This window comes from Phasianus colchicus, chromosome 1, assembly GCF_987193195.1.
Source record: "Phasianus colchicus chromosome 1, bPhaCol1.hap1.1, whole genome shotgun sequence".
In the NCBI taxonomy this organism is placed as follows: Eukaryota; Metazoa; Chordata; class Aves; order Galliformes; family Phasianidae; genus Phasianus; species Phasianus colchicus.
Window position 1 is genome coordinate 86,784,209 of NC_143436.1, and position 22,628 is coordinate 86,806,836.

At 39.9% G+C, this 22,628-nt stretch overlaps 2 protein-coding genes across 5 annotated transcripts in view; one reads left to right on the forward strand and one right to left on the reverse strand.

Annotated features, from left to right (window-relative positions):
- The window catches only part of CMSS1 (cms1 ribosomal small subunit homolog), a 228,872-nt gene that overhangs the window by 72,474 nt on the left and 133,770 nt on the right, over positions 1 to 22,628 (reverse strand). The window lies entirely within an intron of this gene.
- Positions 1 to 22,628, forward strand: part of FILIP1L (filamin A interacting protein 1 like) — a 194,920-nt gene that overhangs the window by 42,454 nt on the left and 129,838 nt on the right. For 2 of the 3 annotated variants that reach the window (XM_090151168.1, XM_090151156.1), the window contains exon 2: positions 2,455 to 2,598. In XM_090151168.1, coding sequence (XP_090007294.1) covers positions 2,547 to 2,598 — 52 coding nt within the window. In that variant the 5' untranslated portion in view covers positions 2,455 to 2,546. Of the gene's footprint in view, positions 1 to 2,454; positions 2,599 to 22,628 lie in introns of those variants that run through there. The other variant, XM_090151160.1, reaches the window with a different exon arrangement.

The window sequence follows — 22,628 nt, forward strand, 5'->3', positions numbered from 1 at the left end:
TGCTGGCCTGCATTTGGCAGCATGAAGCAGCTCAGGCATTTGCAGGTGTGGTCATAGGTGCCTTAAAGCTCTGTGGGCTTTGTTTACAAGCACTTAACAAAAGCAACTGGTAGGTGAACAAGAGCATACCTCAGTACATAAAGGACAGAAAGAAGGATCCTACAGCAGCTCTAAAGACCCTTGTTTTCAGGCACGTACTATACATACGTACTTATTTCCCTAAAACGGAGGTGCAAAGCAAATTTCAACCAATTGAGCGCTTTGGCCTCCTAAGAGAAGGACACTGTGCTGATACCAAGTCAAGAACCCCGCTTATTTGTCGCATCTCGAAGCACCATTACGCTACCACAGCACCACACCACAGGTAACAATCCCCCTATTGCACAGCGCCATCTCCTGGGCAAGCAAGACTGAGGAAACTCCCGCCTCCCCTCTCTCTCACAGCATCCAATGTTTCCACGTCTCCTTCACCTCTGCTCGCAGAACACAAGCAATGAATTCCCCAGAAGAAAAGCAGGTTGTTTACAGCTCCCACCGTGAAACGTGAGACTCAACTGCTTGCTATGGACAGAGGCAGTATGTGCACGGGCAAGCACCATGTGAACCCATGGGAATGAGTTTGCTCTGGGTTGCTGGCTAATCACAAATTAGCAATTAGGGCTTCCTTTCAACATCCAAACAGGAAATGGGAGTGGAGGAAGTGAAAGCTTAATAATGTCTTGTATGCTAAGAAGTTACACGAGCCATTCCAAGAAAAAAAAATGTTCTTAAGTGAACTTCAGCCTAGCACAATGTCTGCGGGCAAGCATTTATCTTCAAAACCAGCCTGTGCATCTTGGAAAGAAAGCACTGATGCAAACATTTCATTCATCACAGCTTAATTTTCATGAGAATAGAACATCAAGCTATAGAAAAAAGTTGAGGACCCAGCCTCAGCGCAATCAAAAATGTTGAGGTTACAATACTCAAACCAAGTCATTAAGCCTGGCATCTCTATAGGAAATGTTCAGTGAAGAACCAGGATAGAAGGGCTAACATTTTATTTAGATCCACAACAGTCTCTGACCAAGGAGCAAGAAAACAGACAATGTTTTAGGTCCATTTCTTTCCACTATCTTTTACGGCTACTGTCCACACCAGCCCTGTATATCTTACAGTGCCTACCTGGTCACACAACAGAGGGAAAGCCAGGGAAGAAAGTCCCTAATGGGACTGAAGGAGGAAAGAACTCTAAGGCACCTGTGTTGAATGAAGTGAGGAACATTCCTCTCTGTCTTCAGACCTATAAGATCACAGCCCCTTGCAAAATTGAAAAGCCCAACCCATTACACACTCCTAACTTTGTGCTATCTTCACTGAAGGAGAAAGAAAGAAGCTTTACACAACTATTGAGTAATACTCAAGAGCTCGAGATAGATTAAAGGCCAATCTCTTGGTTGCCTGGAGATATCAAAGACAGATTACAGACAAAGAAAAAAGATGACATATGGGTGGATACAGACAGATGTTCTGAAGGAAAAAAGCATTCTGGGAATAAAAGGTAGAACACCTCATTTTTTCAGGGATCCTTTACAAACAAACAAACAAAAAAACTTGAAAATTGTAAGACTCACTTATATAGAAAACGATCACTTAAGTAGGCTGCATGGACAACAGAACAAAGGCAAAAGAATAAACACTCCCACCACATTCTGTCAAAATATCTACTGTTTAATCTCATTATCTCTCATAGCACAAACAAAAACAGACACACAACATAGTTACTATAGCCCATAATAAACTGGCTGGAGAAAAAAAAGGAGCAATGGGTGCATGCTATCCTTTACAGAGAGTACTGATATTTTCCCCCCTATTTTTAGCAGTACAGACACAGCAACCCCAGTGCCAATATAGCGTTTACAATAAACTTTCATCTGTCATAAAATACCTCAGGATACTTTTTATACTATGCTTGTGGTTGGATGTATAGACCTTACTGTGGACTCTCATATTGCTGCTCTGAGACATGGAAAAAGGGGAAAAATGTCTATTTTATGTGTGAACTTCCATCCTAGATCCTCCAGGATCAGTTTTAACAGCAGGCATTCCCTGTTTCCAAGCAACCAGAGACAGATTGGATGTTTGATCAGCCTGGGTTCTGGACCAACCATTTGCAAAAACTCTCCAGAACAAGAGTTTTGAAAGCTGAAAACCAATAGTCGTGTAAGACTGCTGGGTTTATTTGTTTGTTTGCTTTTCTTTTAGATTTAATCATAGGTAGGTATTATTATCTCTTTCACTGGAAACACCTACACCTTTTCCTGAGGGTAGCACAATATCTACTGTGTTCAAGCTGCTTTTTACTTTTTTTTGTTAGTTTGTTTTCCTTTTTGATTTTTGTTATTTTTTTTTTTTTTTAAACTAGGTATTTACTTTTATGGGATCACTTCTTACCTTGTTCACTTTCTCATCCAGGATGTTTGTAATTCCGGGCAGCAGTGCTACTTCCCACAGTGTGAGAAAGACCATGGCAACTTGGCAGGACTGCTACCTGCTCAGTTCCCAAAATGAAGACATCTGCCAGAACATTCAGGTTTCCAGCCTGTGATGCTCCAGCAGGTTAGTTAACCTTCACTTAACTTCTGTAATACCAAATGTTTTTCTTTAAGCTGGAGATTTGCAAAATTGCTTCCCTCTCCTCCCAAAGAGCACAGAGAGAGTTTCTAAATGAGGTTACTTTGGTAAGGAGTACTGAAGAGTTCCTACTTGTTTAGCAGCTATGACAGTACCAACAATTCACTGCCAACAGCAGAGGAGGAATGTACTTGACAACTGTTGGTGAGAGACAGATTATGATCCATGTCTCCATGCCCTACATTCACAGAATGTCCAAGCTCATATCTTCCATTAATTTAAGGAACACATACTTGTGACCGGTTTCTCTGGACCAAACACCAGGTACCTGTTAAATAATATTAAGAATGATTTCACCATGAGATGTTTGTACTGGATCTCACCCAAGAACTTTTTATATATTACATATATTACTGTTTTGCTGCAATTGCTGTTTCAAAGCAAAGCAAAAACTTTGACAGATATATGCATGAGATCATCTAGACGAGGAGACTGTATGTTTGGAGAGGTGTGGTAATACTCGACAAAACAGATTATCTTTTTCAGTCTGTCTTCCAAAATAAAGATTTTCTTGGATGATTATTTAACATAGGGGTTCCCAGAGTTTTGTCCACAGAGGGCAACTTAATAGGTGAGACATTAGGCTAGGGGCTGCTTAACAAAGATCAATCTGTAGGACAGTGCAGAACAGCCACAATTTGAAAATCCCTATGAGGATCATATTTGGAAACTTTCCACGTCAGCCTCCTGAAAACCCCAACTCAGATGCTGAATTCTTGTGGGAAATGTAACTGATCCTTGTGAGTTTTTTTCCTTCTTCAAAGATACATTTCTAAAGTTTTTTTTGTTTATTTGTTTTTGGTGTTTGGATGTATTGATGACTACTGGTATCTGTTACACAAAGAGAAGATTGACAAAGCAAGAGCAGACATGCTAGCCTTTCAATTTATAACGTGCTTGTAAAAGCTAGTAAGTTCAAAACGAGCAGTAGTCCTTATTGAAAAAGCCTCCAGCTCTAGAAGCAGCTCACATTGTATCTGGGCAGTGGTGGAAGGAATGGGGCTCTTACTACTTAACCTTCAGTAGAGTTTAAGGTTTCTTTCATAGTCTGTCAGTTTGAGGAAATAATGATGTAATGATAACTTTTGGTGTTCTCTAGAATACCACTCTCATTATGGTCTCATTGAGATACTTGTATTACATGGTTTCTCTGTGCCACAAACACAGAGGAAAGATTTCTGCCCTACATTATATCTGCACTGAAGCCTAGAGAGAGCAACAACTGTTGAAATATACTCCTCTAAAAGATATAAAAGAATTACTCACTTCTCTTCAAGTTGAGGTGGCAACTGTAAACTACATCTAGGATTTGAGCACACTTGTATACCCATCAGATGACAATTCAGTCATGAAACAGTAAGTTAAATATGATTTTAGGCTCTGTTGGTTTGTAGTACAAGCGTTCCTCCATGTTTCTATTTTTGTTTCCATTTGCATGCAGATTCACAAAATGAAAGGCTTTAGAATCTTGTTTTCTTTTTTGTAGCATTGGCAAAAAGGCTTGCTCCACTTATTAACAAGGGCGCAGCTTACTCAACTTCAGGTAAATTAACAGAAAACACCCACTCTAGTCCTTAAGTATAAGTAGGTATAACAGAGCATTCCCATTCCACCTACAGAAACCACCTGAAGTAAAAACTAAGTCTTTCTCAGCAAACATTTTTTGGACTTCTGGTTCAGATAATTTGAGGGGAAAAGCCTTCAGTGAAACGAAGAAGCAAAGAGATAAAAATCTTTGGAATATCCTCACGTTACTCTGCTACACTGGGAAACCTGGTGCCAGCCCCACGTTCCCCTGAGATTCTGGGGACTCCATCAGAACATGAGTTCTAAGCAAAAAAATCCTTTTGTTTCTGCTATTCTGACAGTTCTGTCAATGGACATATCAAGTTATAAGCAGGAAAACATGTGTTGGGTCATGTACTCCTGTCATTGGATCACAAGGCAGTGCCTGAGTTAGGAAGAGTGGATAACAATGAGCGCTGTGGTATGGTTGGAGCACCCTTTTTAAAAGGGCTTCTTTCAGCAGCAGGCACAACTGGCTGGCAGATATCTGGCTCAAGTGGAACATTTTCTGTTTTGTTCCCTGATCCGTGGAGAAGAGCCATGGATAGTGAAGAAATCAAGGCTCATTTTCCCTCAATTACCTGCCATGCCTCCTTACTGAAGAGAGGAAAAGCAGCTGCCTTTACTGCATCATGACAGAAATCCAGGCCAAAGCCTCTTGTGATAGCCTCATGTTTACTGCATGCAGTCTGACAGGTCTGGTCACAGACCCGAGATCTCTCAGAAGGGTGACGCTCAGCTTTCAGAGATTGACATACACCACAAAGTGGCACAAATGTGACAAACAGTACACCATGCAGCAAGTTTTCAATGCAGCAACCAGCTGCAGAGTCTAGATTTGATGTGCAGTCTGTTGAAGAAATCCAGCCTCGCTGTTTCCTGTGTTTTATCTCATTCTGATCACGAGTAAAACAATCCAGTCAGTCCATTGTTCTTACCACGTGGTAAGTAACTAACTACATGTAAACAAAACAATTAAGCTCCATAAGGAATTGCTTGCCATTCAAAGCTGAACTAAACATTGCATTTTGTTTCTGGAATCCAAATATGGTAAATTGGCTGATAGTTAATTGTGGCAATAGGACTATTTGCTGCACGGAACGGCTAAGTGCAAGAGGCAGCACAAACTGGAAAATTACCTTTTTTCTTTTTCTGGATACAACAGAGATAAACTACCACAGCTGGGCTCCAACACCCTCCTTCTTCACTTGTAAAAGCACCAGGCTCCACTACCACCTCTCAAGGAGAATACCTCTGAGCTGTTAACCTCTTAAACTCTTGACAACTCTGGCATTCTGACAACTTGTTAGGGGATAGCACCGCACACAACTACTCACCAACTCATCATTTTCTTATTAGCTGTATCTCTGTTGCGTCTAAAAGCCCTAATCAAAATCAGACCATCCAATTGCTGGACAGAACATGTGAGGGAAAAATGAGTCCTCCCTCCGTTGTACACAAGCCCAGAAGCCTGGGTCCTATAAAATCGAACCCCCTATACCTCAATTAAAAAAAACTCAACACCTCCACTGCTATCTGATGTACATGTTTAATTTTGCAGGCTGAATATTCCTACCTGAAATGTTTATGTAACACAGGAGTTTTGAATATACAAACAAATAAACAAACACCAAACTAACCCCAGAAAGGAAATATTATTAAATCAATTGCTAGGGGAGTTAATAATAACAGAAGTAGAAATGTGTTCTGTTATGGTACTCACTGGAAAGGCTACTTTTATATCTTAAATGTGCACGCTTTGCTCCTCTGCAAAGATTTAGCAGTTATCCACTATCACAAGTCTGTACACTTCTGTATCTATCACTGATGGGCAGGAGCAACTGCACTGACGCAGGCCGAAAGCTTGAGGAGGAAAAACAGGGCTGAGATAAGAAAGCATATAACAAGGTGGGTGCTAAATCCCGGGGCTGAGAAGTCACAGGACACCAGGAGAAAAGAAAGAATCTGGAAGCTTCTAGGGTAAGTTCATAATTTTCATAGTGGAAATCTGTGAGTTAAAGTCACAGTCATGGTGGATCTTACCATCTGTGTAAATCATACTTTCCCAGCCAACTTTGTGAAGTCGTATCTAAGCCTCAAAACATCCCAGCTTTCTGCTGAAGTTAACTGATAAGCTGTAAGCTTGACACACAGCTAGACAAAAGTTATAAAAACAAATGATGGTCTATTTACTGTGATGCCACAACACGTATGTTTCTATCTGTGATGAAGGATGAAAGATGTCATTTTGTGCAACAGTTGGGCATGGTCTGTGCACAAAGAGTGAAATAGTTAGTCATGGGGGTCCTATCCAATGGTCATGTAGCAGTGTGAGTGGACACAGCTTATGCAGACATCCTCCCCGCTATATTAACAGAAGCACAACCTGCATGAAAAACAGAAGCAGAACAACTTTTTATGGTTGGTTTTCTAAATCTTGAATGTCAGACTTGGGAAAGGAAGAAGGACCAAGACAAAAAGGGTAAAAGAGATTTCAGCTTCTTCCTGAACTTCACCCTGCATTGCAAATATTGCTGGCTAGCAGATAATTTCCACCTACTTTCTGTATTCCTTGCAAATATTTGTGGGCTGCCACGTACACTGGAGGATCACTGAGCATCCTAAATATGAGGCAACAGAGTCTGGAACACACAGACAAACAGTTTTTATCTGGGAGAAGTGCATATGTTGCACTGTTTCTCTGTCCCTCATATTTTCACTTGTTTCCCTCTGAAGTGAAACCTTCATCTAGAAGAGACAAAAAGGCTGACACCTTCTTATAAGGACATATTTTAGAGCTGGATATGGTGAGAAGGGATCTATGCCTGGAACAGGGCTTCTTTGGAGGCACCCAAGGACCTGAAGAGTTTGGGACTCATACCATGGCAAGGTTAAGTTAACACTGAAGAGTAGGAAAGCTGTGAGGGTTGGACTCCAAAGCAAGGAAGAGAACTGGATGAGACCAGGACAGTAGCTATTTTCTAACTTCAGGGAGACTTGTGTCCAGAGACTTGTGTCCATCCTCCCTCTAGCAGCCAAGACAGGGACAACAGGTGTGGTCTCCAATTTTCTTTTAAGGCATCTTTCATGGTTAGAAATTCTGATTGTGAAGCAAGAGAGGTTGGAAAGGGAAAGGAATAGTTTCAGCTCCATGTGAAGAGGAGAGAGAGAAGAAAGTTTTCTTCAAGAGGGCACAACTACTTTTAGGAGGCTCTATTTGTCCTTCAGACAAATTTACTACCACTCTTTTAAAACACGATGTTTCAGAAAAAGCTACTCCAAGATTCTAGGTGTATGGCATTCAGAATGCATTTTCCAAAAGGTGCAAATGTTTTATAGCCTTATTCTTAATGTGTTTTACAGTTATTCTTTATTTCTCTGCCTCTGTTAAGCCATGCATTCTTTTTCAGTCTTCTTAGTCATGGCTTCTACCATATGCTCTGCCCATTTCTGCTTTGCCTTCACTCTGTTTTCTTCTCCTCTTCGCTAAAGCAGCCCTTTCTTCTTGCATTTTATTTCACAATGAACACAAGAAAAATTATAGCGCTAATCTAATTTCATGGGTGTAGCACAACTGATTTTACATTTGCATTCCCACCCTTTTGCCAGCATTAACATTGTCCACAAGCTCTTAAGGAGAAGCCCTGTTCAAATTTGGACTGTGCATAGCAAACAGTACTCAGAACAAGTCTGGCCCTTGAGCCTGTGCCCAACAAATACATCTAACACTAGACAGATAAGTTGTTTCTCATATTGCCCTCACCTTATTTCCACTTCAGGACTTCAAGTTTCAGATCCACAGGTTAACATTGCATCCTTCCCCATCGAGATGCCTGATCATCAAGGTCACTTTCCTGGCAACTTTTAAGACAGTTGAGCAATTTCACCTCAGTCTTCAGGCAAGAGGCAAAACTGCTGCTGATATCAGGGAAAATTCTTCCCAGGTACAAAGCAAAAGGCATTTGAAGTTGATCCTTTAAAAGATAATGCTGAGTACCTCCCCAGCCCTTTCCACTGCAGCTCTGAGGGCTTGGTAAGCAATCGCATACCATGGTGTTGAGCATGGCTGTAAAACTTTGACAAATTGTTTGAACAGGCTACGATGTGGGCATCCTGTTTCTCACGGCGCCATCCTCATAACATGCAACCATTGCCAAGCATTACAGAATAGGTTTCCCACTGAACCCAAGATGTGGTTGACAAATATCCAAAAACAGAATAAAAATCTTTATATCTTAAACGTGTTGAATGAGTAAACAAGATTGTAACCAGTTCCCTGTTATGTCTTGCCTACCAATATTCAGGCTGAAGAAAACATAAATGTTTACAGTAGCCACTGTTGTGCATGCATACATGCCCAGTGGGCTCTTTTACCTGCTGCACGTCCAGTAAGAGCAGAGCAAGTCCTGGGCAGGATGGTGGCTGCCAATTTATGCTTAGAAGGTCATCACAAGGCTCTCTGAGCAGAGGCTGAGATTCTCAGGAGCTGAAGTGAATCATTCCCACTCAGGAAGCAAAACAGCAAGCTTCAAGCACAACTTTGTGTTTTTCTTCAGTGTCTGAATGCTAGATGCTAATTGTCACTACAGGATCCTTTTTGATGACCTTTAATAACTGACTTCATTGAGCCAATTTACTTTCTCAAGATATTTATCTAATACTTCAACAAAGCAATCACTGCTAAACACAGTCAGTTAGTGGTCAAGGTTGTTGCTAATAAGCAATCAACCTCAATTCTCCTCCTCTTTATCCTCTGCTAGCCCACATCTTTTCATTCCATGGCCACCAGTCATTTTCCCCTTTACCATGCCTGTTTGCTAGAATACACAGAGCTGTCAATATAAAAACTAATGATCTGTTACCTAAGTACTCTGTGTCATATTTGGCCACTCAAATCTTAAGGCATGTGCCTTTAATAACTCAACATTTTAGGAAGATATTAAGGTTGCTTTTTTTTTTTTTTTTAAATATTTAACTGAAAATAAAGCACTGAAGGTCTCTAAGCCTATGTATACCTTACCTACCTATATTTGGAACGGTATTCCTCAAAACTGTCCAAAATGACAAGTGAGAACCCGTAAACTGTAGAAAAGTGCACAAAATTTCAATCCCACAGAGAAAGTAATCTCAGGGAAGAATCTCCCTTGTAAAGATGCCAGGTAACTGCCATGGGACATTTTCTGTAGTTGTAAGTTGTATTCACACCTTAGTGAATACAGTATTGTAACTCCAGAAGAACTCACACATTTAAGAACAATTTTCTAACAGGAGTTGGGCACGAGAGCCCTACCTCAAGTACATGAGCTCATGACTTGTCTTAGACTGAAGCTCTGACACTTCAAGACAGCAGGTCTGTTTTCCAATGCTGTCTCTGTATTTCCAGCCCAACAATTTAGTGATGTATCAATATATATTAAGGGAGAAGACCTGTTTCAAAGCTCCCTGCATCTGAACTCCTGAAATATGCATCTGCCATCCTGGTAAATGCATTTCAGATGTATTTATGCTGCAAATTCCTTGCTATAAAACTGCCCCATTAAATAGAGACAACTTGCAGTCTACTCAACTATTTACAATAAGACCCAATAATGACAATCAGTTAAGCGCTGATGTCTTCTTGTTAATTCTTAAGGTTTTATCATTACTGTATTTATCTTTTCTTGTAATTGGTATTCTCTCCTTTCCTTACTGCCTGACAGACACACACACAGGACTTCCCCACCTAGCCAAGCAAATACAGCAGTGGAAGATCACATGCCTGAAGAATGCCTATTCCAAAATCTAAAAAGAAAAAAAAAAAAAAGGATTGTTTTCACAAGAAATTGCAGCCATTACTTGTAATGGTGATATGCAAAAACCATTAAGGCAGATGTATGAACTTCAAGTTGACGATATGCCGTAACTTACTGCATCTGAGGAAGTGTTGTTACAGTGAATGCTAGTGAGAGCATTTTGATATGGGCCACAGGATTGGCTAAGACTAGTTTCATTGCTCAATGTGGCATATTTTTCATATTATGTAATGCTTATTGTATGTATTATAATGATACATAGCTGAAAGCCATCAGTAAAGGCTTTCACTAGGGACCGTGCAAAGAAATTTGATACAATGATAAAGAGACAATACTTGATTGTTTTTCCTTACACTCTTTTGTACCTTTTGGTGGCTGTTAAATCAGTATGTTCTGATCAGATATCACCTATCACACTTACATTTTTCAGGCCCAATTTAGAAACCAGCTGCTGGGAGACAAGCTGCAATCTCCTCACTTGTGAAAGGTCACAAAATAAAGAGGTGAAGGAGAGGGAGCAGGTCTCAACCAGTTCACTACCCATCATCATGCTGTACAAGTACCACCTTCCACAGGATGATCTCTTTCAGCACATGCAGATTCCAAACTGGCAAGAAAACAGGCTGACTAGTTTAGGTAATCACTGGGAAACCTCTCAAAATATGAAACTGTATTAAGTGGCCTTTTATTGACTATGCCGAATTTGAAGTTTATATGACATCAGGGCAGACTTGCAGAAACCCTCATGAACAGTGTAATCAAGCTTTTATTAAAACTAGACAGACTTTTTCACCACCAAAGCTAAGATTTCATTAGGAACCTTTCTCTGGTTACTCTGTTTAACTTTCTGCATTTACAGAATCCTGTCAAAATTACCTCTTAAAGATTTGAGCTGAATTAACCGATACCTTCCATGGGGCTATTTGTCACCAAGAGAAAGTTCACTAATTTGGATAGTTTAGCTTATTCAGATCTTATTTCTTTTCTTTTGAGAAACTTCAATGTACGTAAGTGCCATATTACTTCACTGACGATGAGAAACAGATGAAAAAGAATTGCTTCCAATCCCAACCTCAGATATTGTTATTGTATTAAATGCTCATTTAATTATTAAAAAGAATAGAGTGCAATGCAAATGAAAGTTCAGAAAGTAAACAGCTTAATGTCTCAAAATCCCTTGTGTCACTGAAAGACCACAGAGGTCTAAGAATCCACACCAACTGGAATTCTAATAGACTAAACAGGTTTGATTTATTATTAAAAATTAATGTGAAATTAAAGAAGTGAGCACTACTTCAAAGCAGCTGGCTATACACTTACTGTACTAGTTTGTTCATAAACCTATTTCCTGGCTGAATACTTCAAATACACTACAAACTGCTGAATTGCACGTAGATGTCTGCCTATCACTTCTTTGAAATACCACAATGAAGAAATGCTATTCTAACCTCTCTGGGTGAAACATAGTCTTGGAACCTCTATAATTCCAAGATGAAATCACCACAGTTGGTCTAAAAACACTGTATTTTAAAATTCAATGCTTCTTATTTTGGGGAGTAAAATATTTGCATCTCACAAAGGTTGAGAAAGGCAGCTTAAATATGTTTGTCCTTAAAGAACAAGTTTCTTATATGTCAGAAAAAAGACTTCCACCAGCTGCATATACCAAAAGAAACTATGAGTCCCAGTCCATTTTGATACCTGGTCACTTTCTGACAACACAAAAGCATGCATAGCATGCAAGGTGTAGACTGAAGAAACTAAAAATTGCATGTTGTCCCATACTGTGGGGAAAAGGATACTGCCTAGAAGCAAAACTTTGGTCATAGCAGGTCCATGTGCTCACCAGTTCCAGATGACTGGTGGAAAACAGGTAGGCAATGAGCCAGCAGTGCCCTTGTGTCCAAGAAGGCCAATGGTATCCTGGGGTGCATTAAAAAGAATGCAGCCAGCAGGTCAAGGGAGATGATCTTCCCCCTCTGTACTGCTCTGGTGAGGCCACATCTGAAGTACTTTTACAATTCTGGGCTCTTTAGTTCAAAAATGGCAGGGAACTTCCAGAGAGCAGGCAGACTGTACTCAATGATCTCTAGAGGTCCCTTCCAAACCCCGTGATTCTGTGCGTTTCTGTGACTCCTCTCCTTGGTTTGCATCTCCACTGCCTTCTGGGCCACTAGAAAGGCAAGTTCCTTCAACCAGAGATCTCAGTTAGGTTCACTTCAAACATTAAAGGCAGCAACAAAGATGACACAGAAAAAAATATGGGAAGGACGTAAAAAAAGAAGAGTGTGGAACAGCTACAAGAATAAAGGAAGCAAGATTGAGGGTGGCCAGGCAATAAGAGATCAGAAAAAGAAGCACTGACAGATTAGCATCAAGCTGAGCAGTGAAAGCAAAACGGAAAACTTGGTATTGCTCTCAAGTGGAACAGAAAAGTAATCAAGCTAAGAGGAAGAACGTGGTGAAATGATGGAACTGTCATTATCTTAGCCTTGCCAAAGTTTGAAGTCCCTAAAAAACATGCAAAATCGTTGTGTAAGACAAGAAATGCAAAGGAAACACACACTATCCATCAGCCAATATTTAGAGATCATGCAGGATAAAAGGACAGAATTCTGTCCTCATACATAATCAGAGAAGCTGAAAAGGAGGAAAAAGCTAGAGCTGTTGCAAGAGTAAGGAATGAGAATGCAGAGATCCCACCGCACGTAGACAACTAATGTGGGTGTCCAAACGTGTTTAAACTAGACACTGCAATAGTATTATTAACTCTGTAAAGGTCAAGTATGGGAGCATCCCAGCTAGGACTGCAGGAATACAGTGCAGGTTCACTAGCCCATAACCTATGAACCTTGTTAGTAATCCTAGTCTGGCAACAGTAATTCTCTCATTGCAGCAAATAATAGCATAAGAATATGATGAACCTAATGCTGTGAGGGACCACTGAGACTTCCCATCCCCATGAAGTGTTTTTGTTGTTGTTGTTGTTGTTTTTAAGTAGAAACAGCTCCAAGACAGGAAGAACAAAAAAAACTGCATCTCTTCCATTCAGTCTCCAGAGACACAAAGACAACACATATGAAGGACAAGCTTTAAACAGAGGTTTGCATTAAGTGACCTTTAAATATACAAAGATTAAAAAAACATCCAAACAAACAAAAACAATGGCTGCAATGGACTCTGGAGTTGCTGGATACAAGGAATGCAGCAACTCCGAGCTACAAAATCAATCCCTGATTTTTCTCATCTCAGGCAGCCAATTAGACCTCAGACCTGTACAGAGTCATAATTCCTGCAACCTCTATTTTTTCTAAGGTAAAAATTACATTCGGCCAGGCATTAAAACAGGATTCTGATTTAACATCAGATTAGCACCATTTCAAATTGCACTTCAGAAAGGTCATATGTTTCTCCAAACACATACAATGCTAAACAAAGTGAGTTTGGTGGCATGGAAAGTCACAAAACAGGAATTCGTCTCAAAACAACCAGCTTCACCTCGGGTACAAGAGCCAAGCTTTACACAACAGTAACTACTTCAGCAAATTCAGGATGAATGTCAACTCCAACAAAGGCAGGAAATATGTCTTTATATGAAGATCATGACTTATGTCTTTCCATGGCCAACTGCTGTAATAAATATAAGGACTGAGTATATGGAATTTGGCATCTGGGCAAATTATGCCTGTGTATAAAATGCAGCTTGCATCCCATCTATGTTACAAACTAAAACAATGCAGTCAGCCCAGTACTGATACACTGTACTGTAGTTTAGATTAACCCAGACACTGTTTAAATACCTTAAGAACAAGAAGAGATGAAATGCTGACTTCTGGAGACAAAAACATGCAGACAGGAGAGCTAAAGAGCTAAGACCACCACATGCTATGGATATAATTAGTGCCATGGAAGCCCAGAAAGAATTGATCGGTCAGGCTTTCTGTGGTTTTGCACAGGCTTTTATGTGTGAAAAACATTTTAATGAACACTGTGCCCATGTTCTGAGCGATTACACAGCCATCCTCTGAGCTACTGAAAGACAAACTTGAGAAGAATTAATCATGACCCCCAAACAAACAAACAGTGCAACACAACTGACAGCAAGCTGAACACTGACATCAATTTTACCCCAAATGGATAGCGTAACACAACTTCTCTCCAACCTATGCATCTAGCAAAAAAGCAAAACTCTGTACCAGAACACAAGAAATACTTCAACAGATTCTGTGTTCAGTCAGAGCATGGTCTGAGATGCACCATGTGTTCCGCAATGGAGAGAGGGAAGGAACAAAATAATCAGCTGGAGGGCAAATGCAAGTATTTCTTCAGTGACTTTTGTAGATGAAGCCTTGCATCTTTTCATTGTCCCAACACTCTAGGCAGTTTCCATCAACTAAAAAGGAAGAAAAAACACAGCAGTCCACAAGGGGAATTATTTGGGCCTGTAGCTATTTTTGTTTTAACGTATAATTAAAATGTTGAACTGAAGCGAATTAAAAAACAGCTATTTTATGCTGTGGATGATGTGGTCCACGGTCAAACATGAAGCATATTGGTGAGTCTTATTTTCCAATGTAAAAGCTTGGTCTGTACAGCAGTTCAGACTCCAATCCTAAATATTTTAAAGACCTATTTAATTACATATGAGAGACATTCTATACTTTTCTGTTATGGCAGCTGAAGAAGTGCCAATGAATTTCTGCAGTGCTCTACCTTTGGAGGACTACATGTTGCAGTCATGTTAGAAATGCAGCAATAAAAATTAGGACCAGCCCTTGAAGTTTACCCCCATAATGAGTTAGACTGATAGAAGATATGTATTTAACTCTTACACAGACATTTATAGTAGACTTAAAAGGGGTAAAGGTGTCTTTGTGGCTTCATCCTGAGCTGTTACAAAGCAACTCAAACATCCAACACAAAGCATGAAGTCATTTTTGAAAATCTGTTGTTAAGCAATGTACTTTATGTAATTTTATTTGTTTCTTAATTACAGAAAAACTATGCATAGCTGTGGTTTATGCAGTTACATCATACAAATAGCGTTCATTTTAACAATTGTCTAAATGCACATTTAAACAATTAGCCAATGAAAAAGATATTTTATATGCATTCAAATGTTATTATAGTAAAAATCTATTTAAGTGATACAGAAGTTCTAATTTGAACCATGTGGATGGAGCATCAATTCTAAAGAGTTTTGATTCTGTGGATTATATTAAAAACTGTCGGAGATTTAAAAAAAAAAAAAAGAGAGAGGAGAGGAGAGGAGAGGAGAGGAGAGGAGAGGAGAGGAGAGGAGAGGAGAGGAGAGGAGAGGAGAGGAGAGGAGAGGAGAGGAGAGGAGAGGAGAGGAGAGGAGAGGAGAGGAGAGGAGAGGAGAGGAGAGGAGAGGAGAGGAGAGGAGAGGAGAGGAGAGGAGAGGAGAGGAGAGGAGAGAAGAGAAGAGAAGAGAAGAGAAGAGAAGAGAAGAGAAGAGAAGAGAAGAGAAGAGAAGAGAAGAGAAGAGAAGAGAAGAGAAGAGAAGAGAAGAGAAGAGAAGAGAAGAGAAGAGAAGAGAAGAGAAGAGAAGAGAAGAGAAGAGAAGAGAAGACTAACTCTTCATCTAAACCTACCAAAAATATTTTAGAGGAATGCAAGGGAAGAACTAATTGCAATGAAGAAGATGTGCATAGGATCACTGATTTCTTTGTCTCAGTGTATCTCTCCAAATTCAGCTTTTGGGAATTCTGTCCACTAAAGACTGAGCTCCCTTTCTCCCTTTCCATATACAGTATAAGGGCAGGATAGGGAAAGACTCATGGAAAGACTCAGAAAGTCAGAAAGACTTATGGAAGGCAGCTTCCAACTTCTATTTTCTACTACTGTAGCAAATGTTAATGTTTCCAAATTTAACATGCATATAACTATATGGGGACTGCTCTAAAAGTAATGCCTCCTATTGAATTGTGTTGGCCCACAACATTAGAGGAAGATGTACGTGGTAGAAGGTTGAATCTTCCCACCCTTACATGTTCTTGCCGTGTGACAGATGGCAGCAGAGGAGCAGTCTGGCAGAATGGCATCTGAAGTGCATATGAAGCAAAGGTATGTCATGGAGTTCCTCTATGAGGAAAAAACTGCAACCACTGACGTTCACTGATGCTTGCAGAACAACTGTTTACATGGATTGATAGTGATAGGACAAGGGGAAATGGTTTTAAACTGAGACAGGGGAGGGTTAGGTTAGATATCAGGAGGAAGTTTTTCACACAGAGGTGGTGACGCACTGGAACAGGTTGCCCAAGGAGGCTGTGGATGCCCCATCCCTGGAGGCATTCAAGGCCAGGCTGGATGTGGCTCTGGGCAGCCTGGTCTGCTGGTTGGCGACCCTGCACATAGCAGGGGGGTTGAAACTAGATGATCATTGTGGTCCTTTTCAACCCAGGCCATTCCATGATTCTATGATGATTTTATGAAGGCTCTGGGAAGACCTTATAGCAGCTTTCCAGTCCATAAAGATGGTCTGCAGGAAAGCTTGTGGGGGACTCTTCATCAGGGAGTGCAATGATAGGACAAAGGGAAATTGCTTAAAACTAAAAGAGGGGAAATTCAGATTACATGTTGGGAAGAAATTTTTGACTCAGAGGGCAGAGAGGCACTGGCACAGGCCACCCAGAGAAGCTGTGGGTGCCCCATCCCTGGAAGTGTTCAAGGCCAGGCTGGATGGGACCCCGGGCAGTTTGATCTGCTGGTAGAGGTGTCCCTGTCCATGCATGGCAGAGGGGCTGGAACAATATAGTCTTTAAGGTCCATTCCAGCTCAAACCACTCTGCAATTCTATGGCTCTGTGTTTTCTGTGCTTTCATGCCCAGTGCCACTTAGTCAAGTAATGTAAGCTAGAAATTTTCTTGCTGTCATTCTCAAGGACCTTTGTACTTCTCTACTGTGCTTGTGCACAGTATCTTCTTATATTAAAAAATAAAATAAAAAAAAAAAACACCAGTAAACTTCCCTGTTTTCCCTCTCTACTCACATATCTAAAAGGTAAATTTACCTATTATGTACCAGCTCAAATGACAAAAAAAAGTTTAAAGGACTCTTCTCTCCTCTGGAGTCTCCTTCTCTGGAGATATTTCAGACTCATCTGGACATTTTTCTGTGCAACCTACTGTAGGGAACCTGCTTTAGAAGGGGTTGGACTGGATGTTCCCCAGAGGTTCCTTCCAAACCCTACAATTCTGTAATTCTGTGATTAGGTGTTCTGCTTCTGGCCTAAGTGAAGCTGACCGTCACAGAGGCCCCAGCTCATATATATATATATATGTAATCTATCTATCTATCTATCTGTCTATCTATCTATCCATCTATCTATCTATCTATTTATTTATTTATTTTGAGAGAGAGAGAGAGCAGCAGTGTCAGAGATATCAGCTCAGTGTTTGTTAGATGCTGATTAGAGCCTTGGGACAAACAACAGCTACCACTGACTGGCTAAATTGGAAATTTGGAGGACTGAGAAAAACAAGGAAGGAAAAAAATTGGGGACACAGAGACATACGTAAATACTGAGCTGTATAGCTCAGGGGAAATCACCAACTCCAGGATTAAATCCCACAAAAACTTCCAGAACATGTTTGGTTTTGTTCTGAAAACTTGACAGATACATATGAGAATTATGAATAGATATGGTACGGAAGCAGCTGCTTAGCAATTGAAGCAGCAAGACATCAGGACAGGTAAGAGCCAAATGCCTGCCAAGAAAAAGGATAGGAGCAGGTTTCTCCAGAAGAAAGAGTGTTGCAACCTTAAAAAAGAAAACAAAAGTAAATAAAACCAAAACAAACAAACAAAAATCTCAACAAATGGATTGATTATTCTAAATATCCAAAGAGGGATTAAAAAAAAGACAGGAGGACAGGGCCATTGCAGCAGTTGAGGTTGGAAAGAGAGGTGATAGTTTTCTTCCAGTTTTAGACGTGCAGTGTGCAGAACTGACTGAAAATAGCTAGGCAATTATGCCTGCTGCATTCTGGAGATTAGAATCAGGCAAAGGCTTTATGCTGGCTGCCAGTGCTTGAATAGTTTTGAGACATTTCAGAAGATTACGTGATTCCAACAGACATTTTTTTCTTGGTAAAACTACTGAGTGCTTTTCATAGATGTATGGTACAGTCAGGCTTTGTTTGATAAAGCACTGCTTATTCTGAAATAAGCAGGATGCAGACAAAATGCTTCATCAGTTCACTGCCTCCTTACAAGATCTTTATTTAGGAACAGTAGGCTCCAATCTACCCACTACACTGAGTGAATCCAACATGAGAAAGAAGTCAGAAGTATTTATTTGGGAGTAAAAGTTATGAGTTAAATGGCTAATATACAGGTGAAGTTAAACAGTGACTCCAGTGCAAAGCTGTCCTCCAGAAGCTCATACCTGGATTCCGAGCTGCACCCTCAGCGTGACTGGAGCCTCCAGTTTTTGACCAAGTGGATAACTCATACCTCTTACGATGACAATCTGGGTGATTACGAAAAGAATTTACTACAGAATCCATGCATTCACTCCGTGAGTGGTGACAAGTGAATGGTTTCAGGATTCCAACCCAGAGTGGACAAAAGCACCTGGAAAACTAACACTGGAGCACAACACTTACTTCACCCAAGACACAGCACTCACCAGCTATAGGAATGAGTGACTGACTCTTTTTCCTTTCTTCTCTCTCTCTCTCTTTTTTTTTAATTCTGTCAAAAAAACTGAACTAGTGACTCACAAGCTCTGCATCCTACAAATCCCCCCCCCTTGCAAGGATCTTTAATTATTTTCAACCACTCCTATCATATCTCAGTCAGTTGAGAAGGCTTCAGATTTGAAGGAAACTTGTGATTTTCATAACGTTTTACTCTCATACTGAAGTAAGCCATTTAAACCTCTCTACTTTATTACATGCTACAGTACACCAAGTGGTCTGTGAACACAGGGAAATGGATTAGATAAATAGAAATATTTTTGTTATGACCGAACTTAAGGATCTTAAAAATAATATGACTACTTCAAAAACTGCAAGGCATCAAAAGGCTTAAAAATATTGCAGAGACATGAGAGTGCAAGAGATCTGGCAAGCATCGATAGGGTAACATTTAACTCGAATGAGAAACAGGAGGCATTCAGAGACACATGGTTACCATTCACATCAATTTATGACCAGGGCATTTCTGTTACTGTAATACTCTTTGTACCAGGAGCCATATGCAACGGCTCTTTCTTTTATGTGCAATGTCCGTTTATGTCAGATTGGCCAAAATTAAATAAAGCTTTGAATTTGGAATTCACTTGCTGCCAGTACAATGTAAAAGGTGAAGGTATTGCAGCTTCTGCTCTTTGTAAAATAAATCAACAGCAGTAGAAGAAGGGATCACGCAGCTTTTCCAAACATTGCAGTAAGTGACGGAAGAGGTGGCGAGGAAACAAAAATATCCTTAACCCATCCTATATCCAATTAACTTCACTCCAAGTTCAGTTCAAAGTGTATGAGGCACCTTTAAGAAAGCTGACTGATATTTCTATCAGATTAATGAACGCACTACTTACATGATTATCTTAGAAGTTTGTGCATTTGTGTTAGCATTGAAATTTCATCAGCGTTACAGTCTGTTGTAAGGCACACCTTTAATAAGCCACTTCCTACTAAGCAGTCAATGATTTTCTGGTTCCTTTAACAGGAATTAAATAAAAAATACAGCTTGCAAAGCACACGATGTTGTCTATATTGCAATTCTCTCATTAGCTTTAGAGCTTACTCTACCTTCTGTATTACAGGCCTTCTCAGAAGCATTTACACATCACAGCAGTTTGAGTAATAAAACCCCGAATTATAAATAGTAACAACTTTTCTTTATCAGGGAATGTGTCTAGGATCCCAAATATGGTGAACCAATTTGTAAACTGGAGAAATAATGAGTTGTAGGAAAAAATATTCCAGCGGTTATTGCCAAACTGTTTTTCCAGAGGGTTTCTGCTTCTACCTGTACACCAAATTCACATCATTAAGATGTGTAGAAAGAAATCCTCAGCCACGTCACATTCAGCTCAGTCCTTTGATTCTTGGGTGTGATTCTTGATCTCTTCTAGTCATTCTTCACTTCCTATTTTTCCACGCCCATGGCTCCTCCTAGAAGCATGTACTTCGAGGGAAAAAAAATCTTAAGCCTAAATCGATAGGAAATATCACTGCCTCGACCCTAAGCACAGCTTGTTTACCTCTTGCTGCTCCTATAAATTCCTCAGCAGTCTGCACCCTTCTGTCATCTCTATTCTTTGAGGGCATCCGCCCAGCCCAATACACCACTGTATACCTCTGAACTTGTTTGTAGCATATCTATGCATATGCAACACACAAACAAAGTTACCAAAGGACAGTGATAGCACACTTACACTCCCAAACTTGCAGGAAACTTGTTTAGAACTAGGTGAGGTATTTCTGCACACCTGTGCAAGGCATTATGGAGTCAGGCTCTCTAAAGAAGAAATCATCATTCCACTGCTTCTGTACTGCACCCTGTTTATCATCATGGTTCATGAGAGAGGCCCCTCAGGCACTACACAAATAAAAATAAACAGTAGCAACAGACCCTCTTCTATATTGCTAAAAACCACAAGTACACTTAGTTGGCTGCTGTGAGATCTGGTTTCTCCTGCCCTATGGTTAAACAAGGTGACTGTGTGGTTCTCTACAATACAACACAAAGGAGTCCCAGGAGAACACTATTACACAGGCTATGCACAAGTGAGAGAGACCAGTCCAACGTTTTTCAAGGAGAGATGGTTTGCTAAGTCAGAAATATTTTATCCTGTGAGTTGATGAAACCTCAAAAGCAGAAGAGAACCGCTAATCCAAATGAAAGTAAAGCATTTTATTTTAATAACACTTCTTCCTCCATTTTCCTTGACCATTGCTTCACCAAGAATGCCCCTTTTCCAACATTTCTCTACTACAAAGGCTTCTTTGGAGAATAATAGCACATTTTCCAGATGGAACATCTTGTTTTGTTCTTTTGTTTGTCTGCTTAAAACCCCCAGCCACCAACAACACCAAAATGACAAAAAATAAAATAATTTCCACTTGGAAGCATTCTTGGCAGAAAAACAAATTAAGTACTTCACACACACAGCAGAAAGTTTGTTGGTTGTTTCACTCTGATGGAATTCTTTATAAAATCACTCACATCCCCATATGTAATAAAAGGTCACAGCACTTCACCTATATTTTACAAATATCTCAGTTAAAATGCCATGTAAATTTTGCATTCAGTTCTTCAGTGTGCTTTGATCATTATTATTTTTGAAGCGATTTTCAGATTATGGAGGAAAATTGATTTCATTTAAAAGACATGGATTATTGTATACACTGTAGAGTAAAGGGACAAAATAAGGTTATGCATCATCTGTAGCATTTTCAGAATTTCCTACACGAGTTACACATGTAATTCCCATGTAACTTCAGTGAGACGGAGAAGCCCATATAATCTAGATACTGTCCCTTGTGCCAAGTAAGTAGGTGCCTGGAAAGCCCCTGACACATTAGTTACAGGCTTCTAACCAAGCCTTTACTAGCCACAGATGATCTTTCTTGGTGTTGTTCTTTGTGCTCAATATATCCAGACACAGAACTATCTAAGGCATCATGTGCTGTAGACATCCCAAATGGACATCACAGTTTGTCTTCCATTTTACCCATTCACCCAGGGAGCTTCACTACCACAGAGTTCAATTCCTGGTCAAGACCACAAAAAAGGGAAAGAAACTTCACTCAAGTCAAGGCATTTAGAGACTTTAAAGGACCTATTCTTTTAATAGCTACCAATTTCAACTGAAATTAATATGTCAAATATTAAAAAAAAATCTTCTGTCCAGCTCTCAACATTTGTGGTGACATCTGCTTTTTTCCCACTAGCATCTGAGCAGCTGATCAATCAGAACTTCAGGAAGCTTTGTAATGCTGTCATGTAAGATATTATCACCCTAAACCTTCAACAGTAGTTTAGGCACACTGCAAACTGACTACTGATGAACATAGTGCACTAAAATTAGAGACTATGAGTGTGCATTATCTGGATAGGACAATACAAAAATCTGACACCATCTGTTAACCAAGCTCTGTACCTGTTACACAATTTTTGCCATTAACACTTTAGAAAAAGAATAAATAAAGAAAAAAACTCTCAAGGCTGCAGAGCTTCTCCTATATGTGACTACCTCTTTGCTCTGCAGATATTCGCATTTGCATGGATGACCGATGAAGGGTTTTCAAATTAATAAGTCCCAAAAGCTCCTTTAAAGCCACATATAACAGATTTTTAAATTCAAGTTCCATATTAGTAGAGGGGATTAGTGTCACTGTTATAAAGATTACTGCACATTAGTATAAAGACTTACTACAGAATTTTGACCCAGTGCCACCGAAACAGAGCACAGCAAACAGTGTGCTGTATGGGAAAGTACTGCACTTACAATAGCTTAGAAATGCAACAAATCAGGGAAAAAAAAAAAAAAATCTCAGACCTGATTCATTATGTTTCTATATTTAAAATAATGCATGCAGTGCTTTACAATTATTTGTT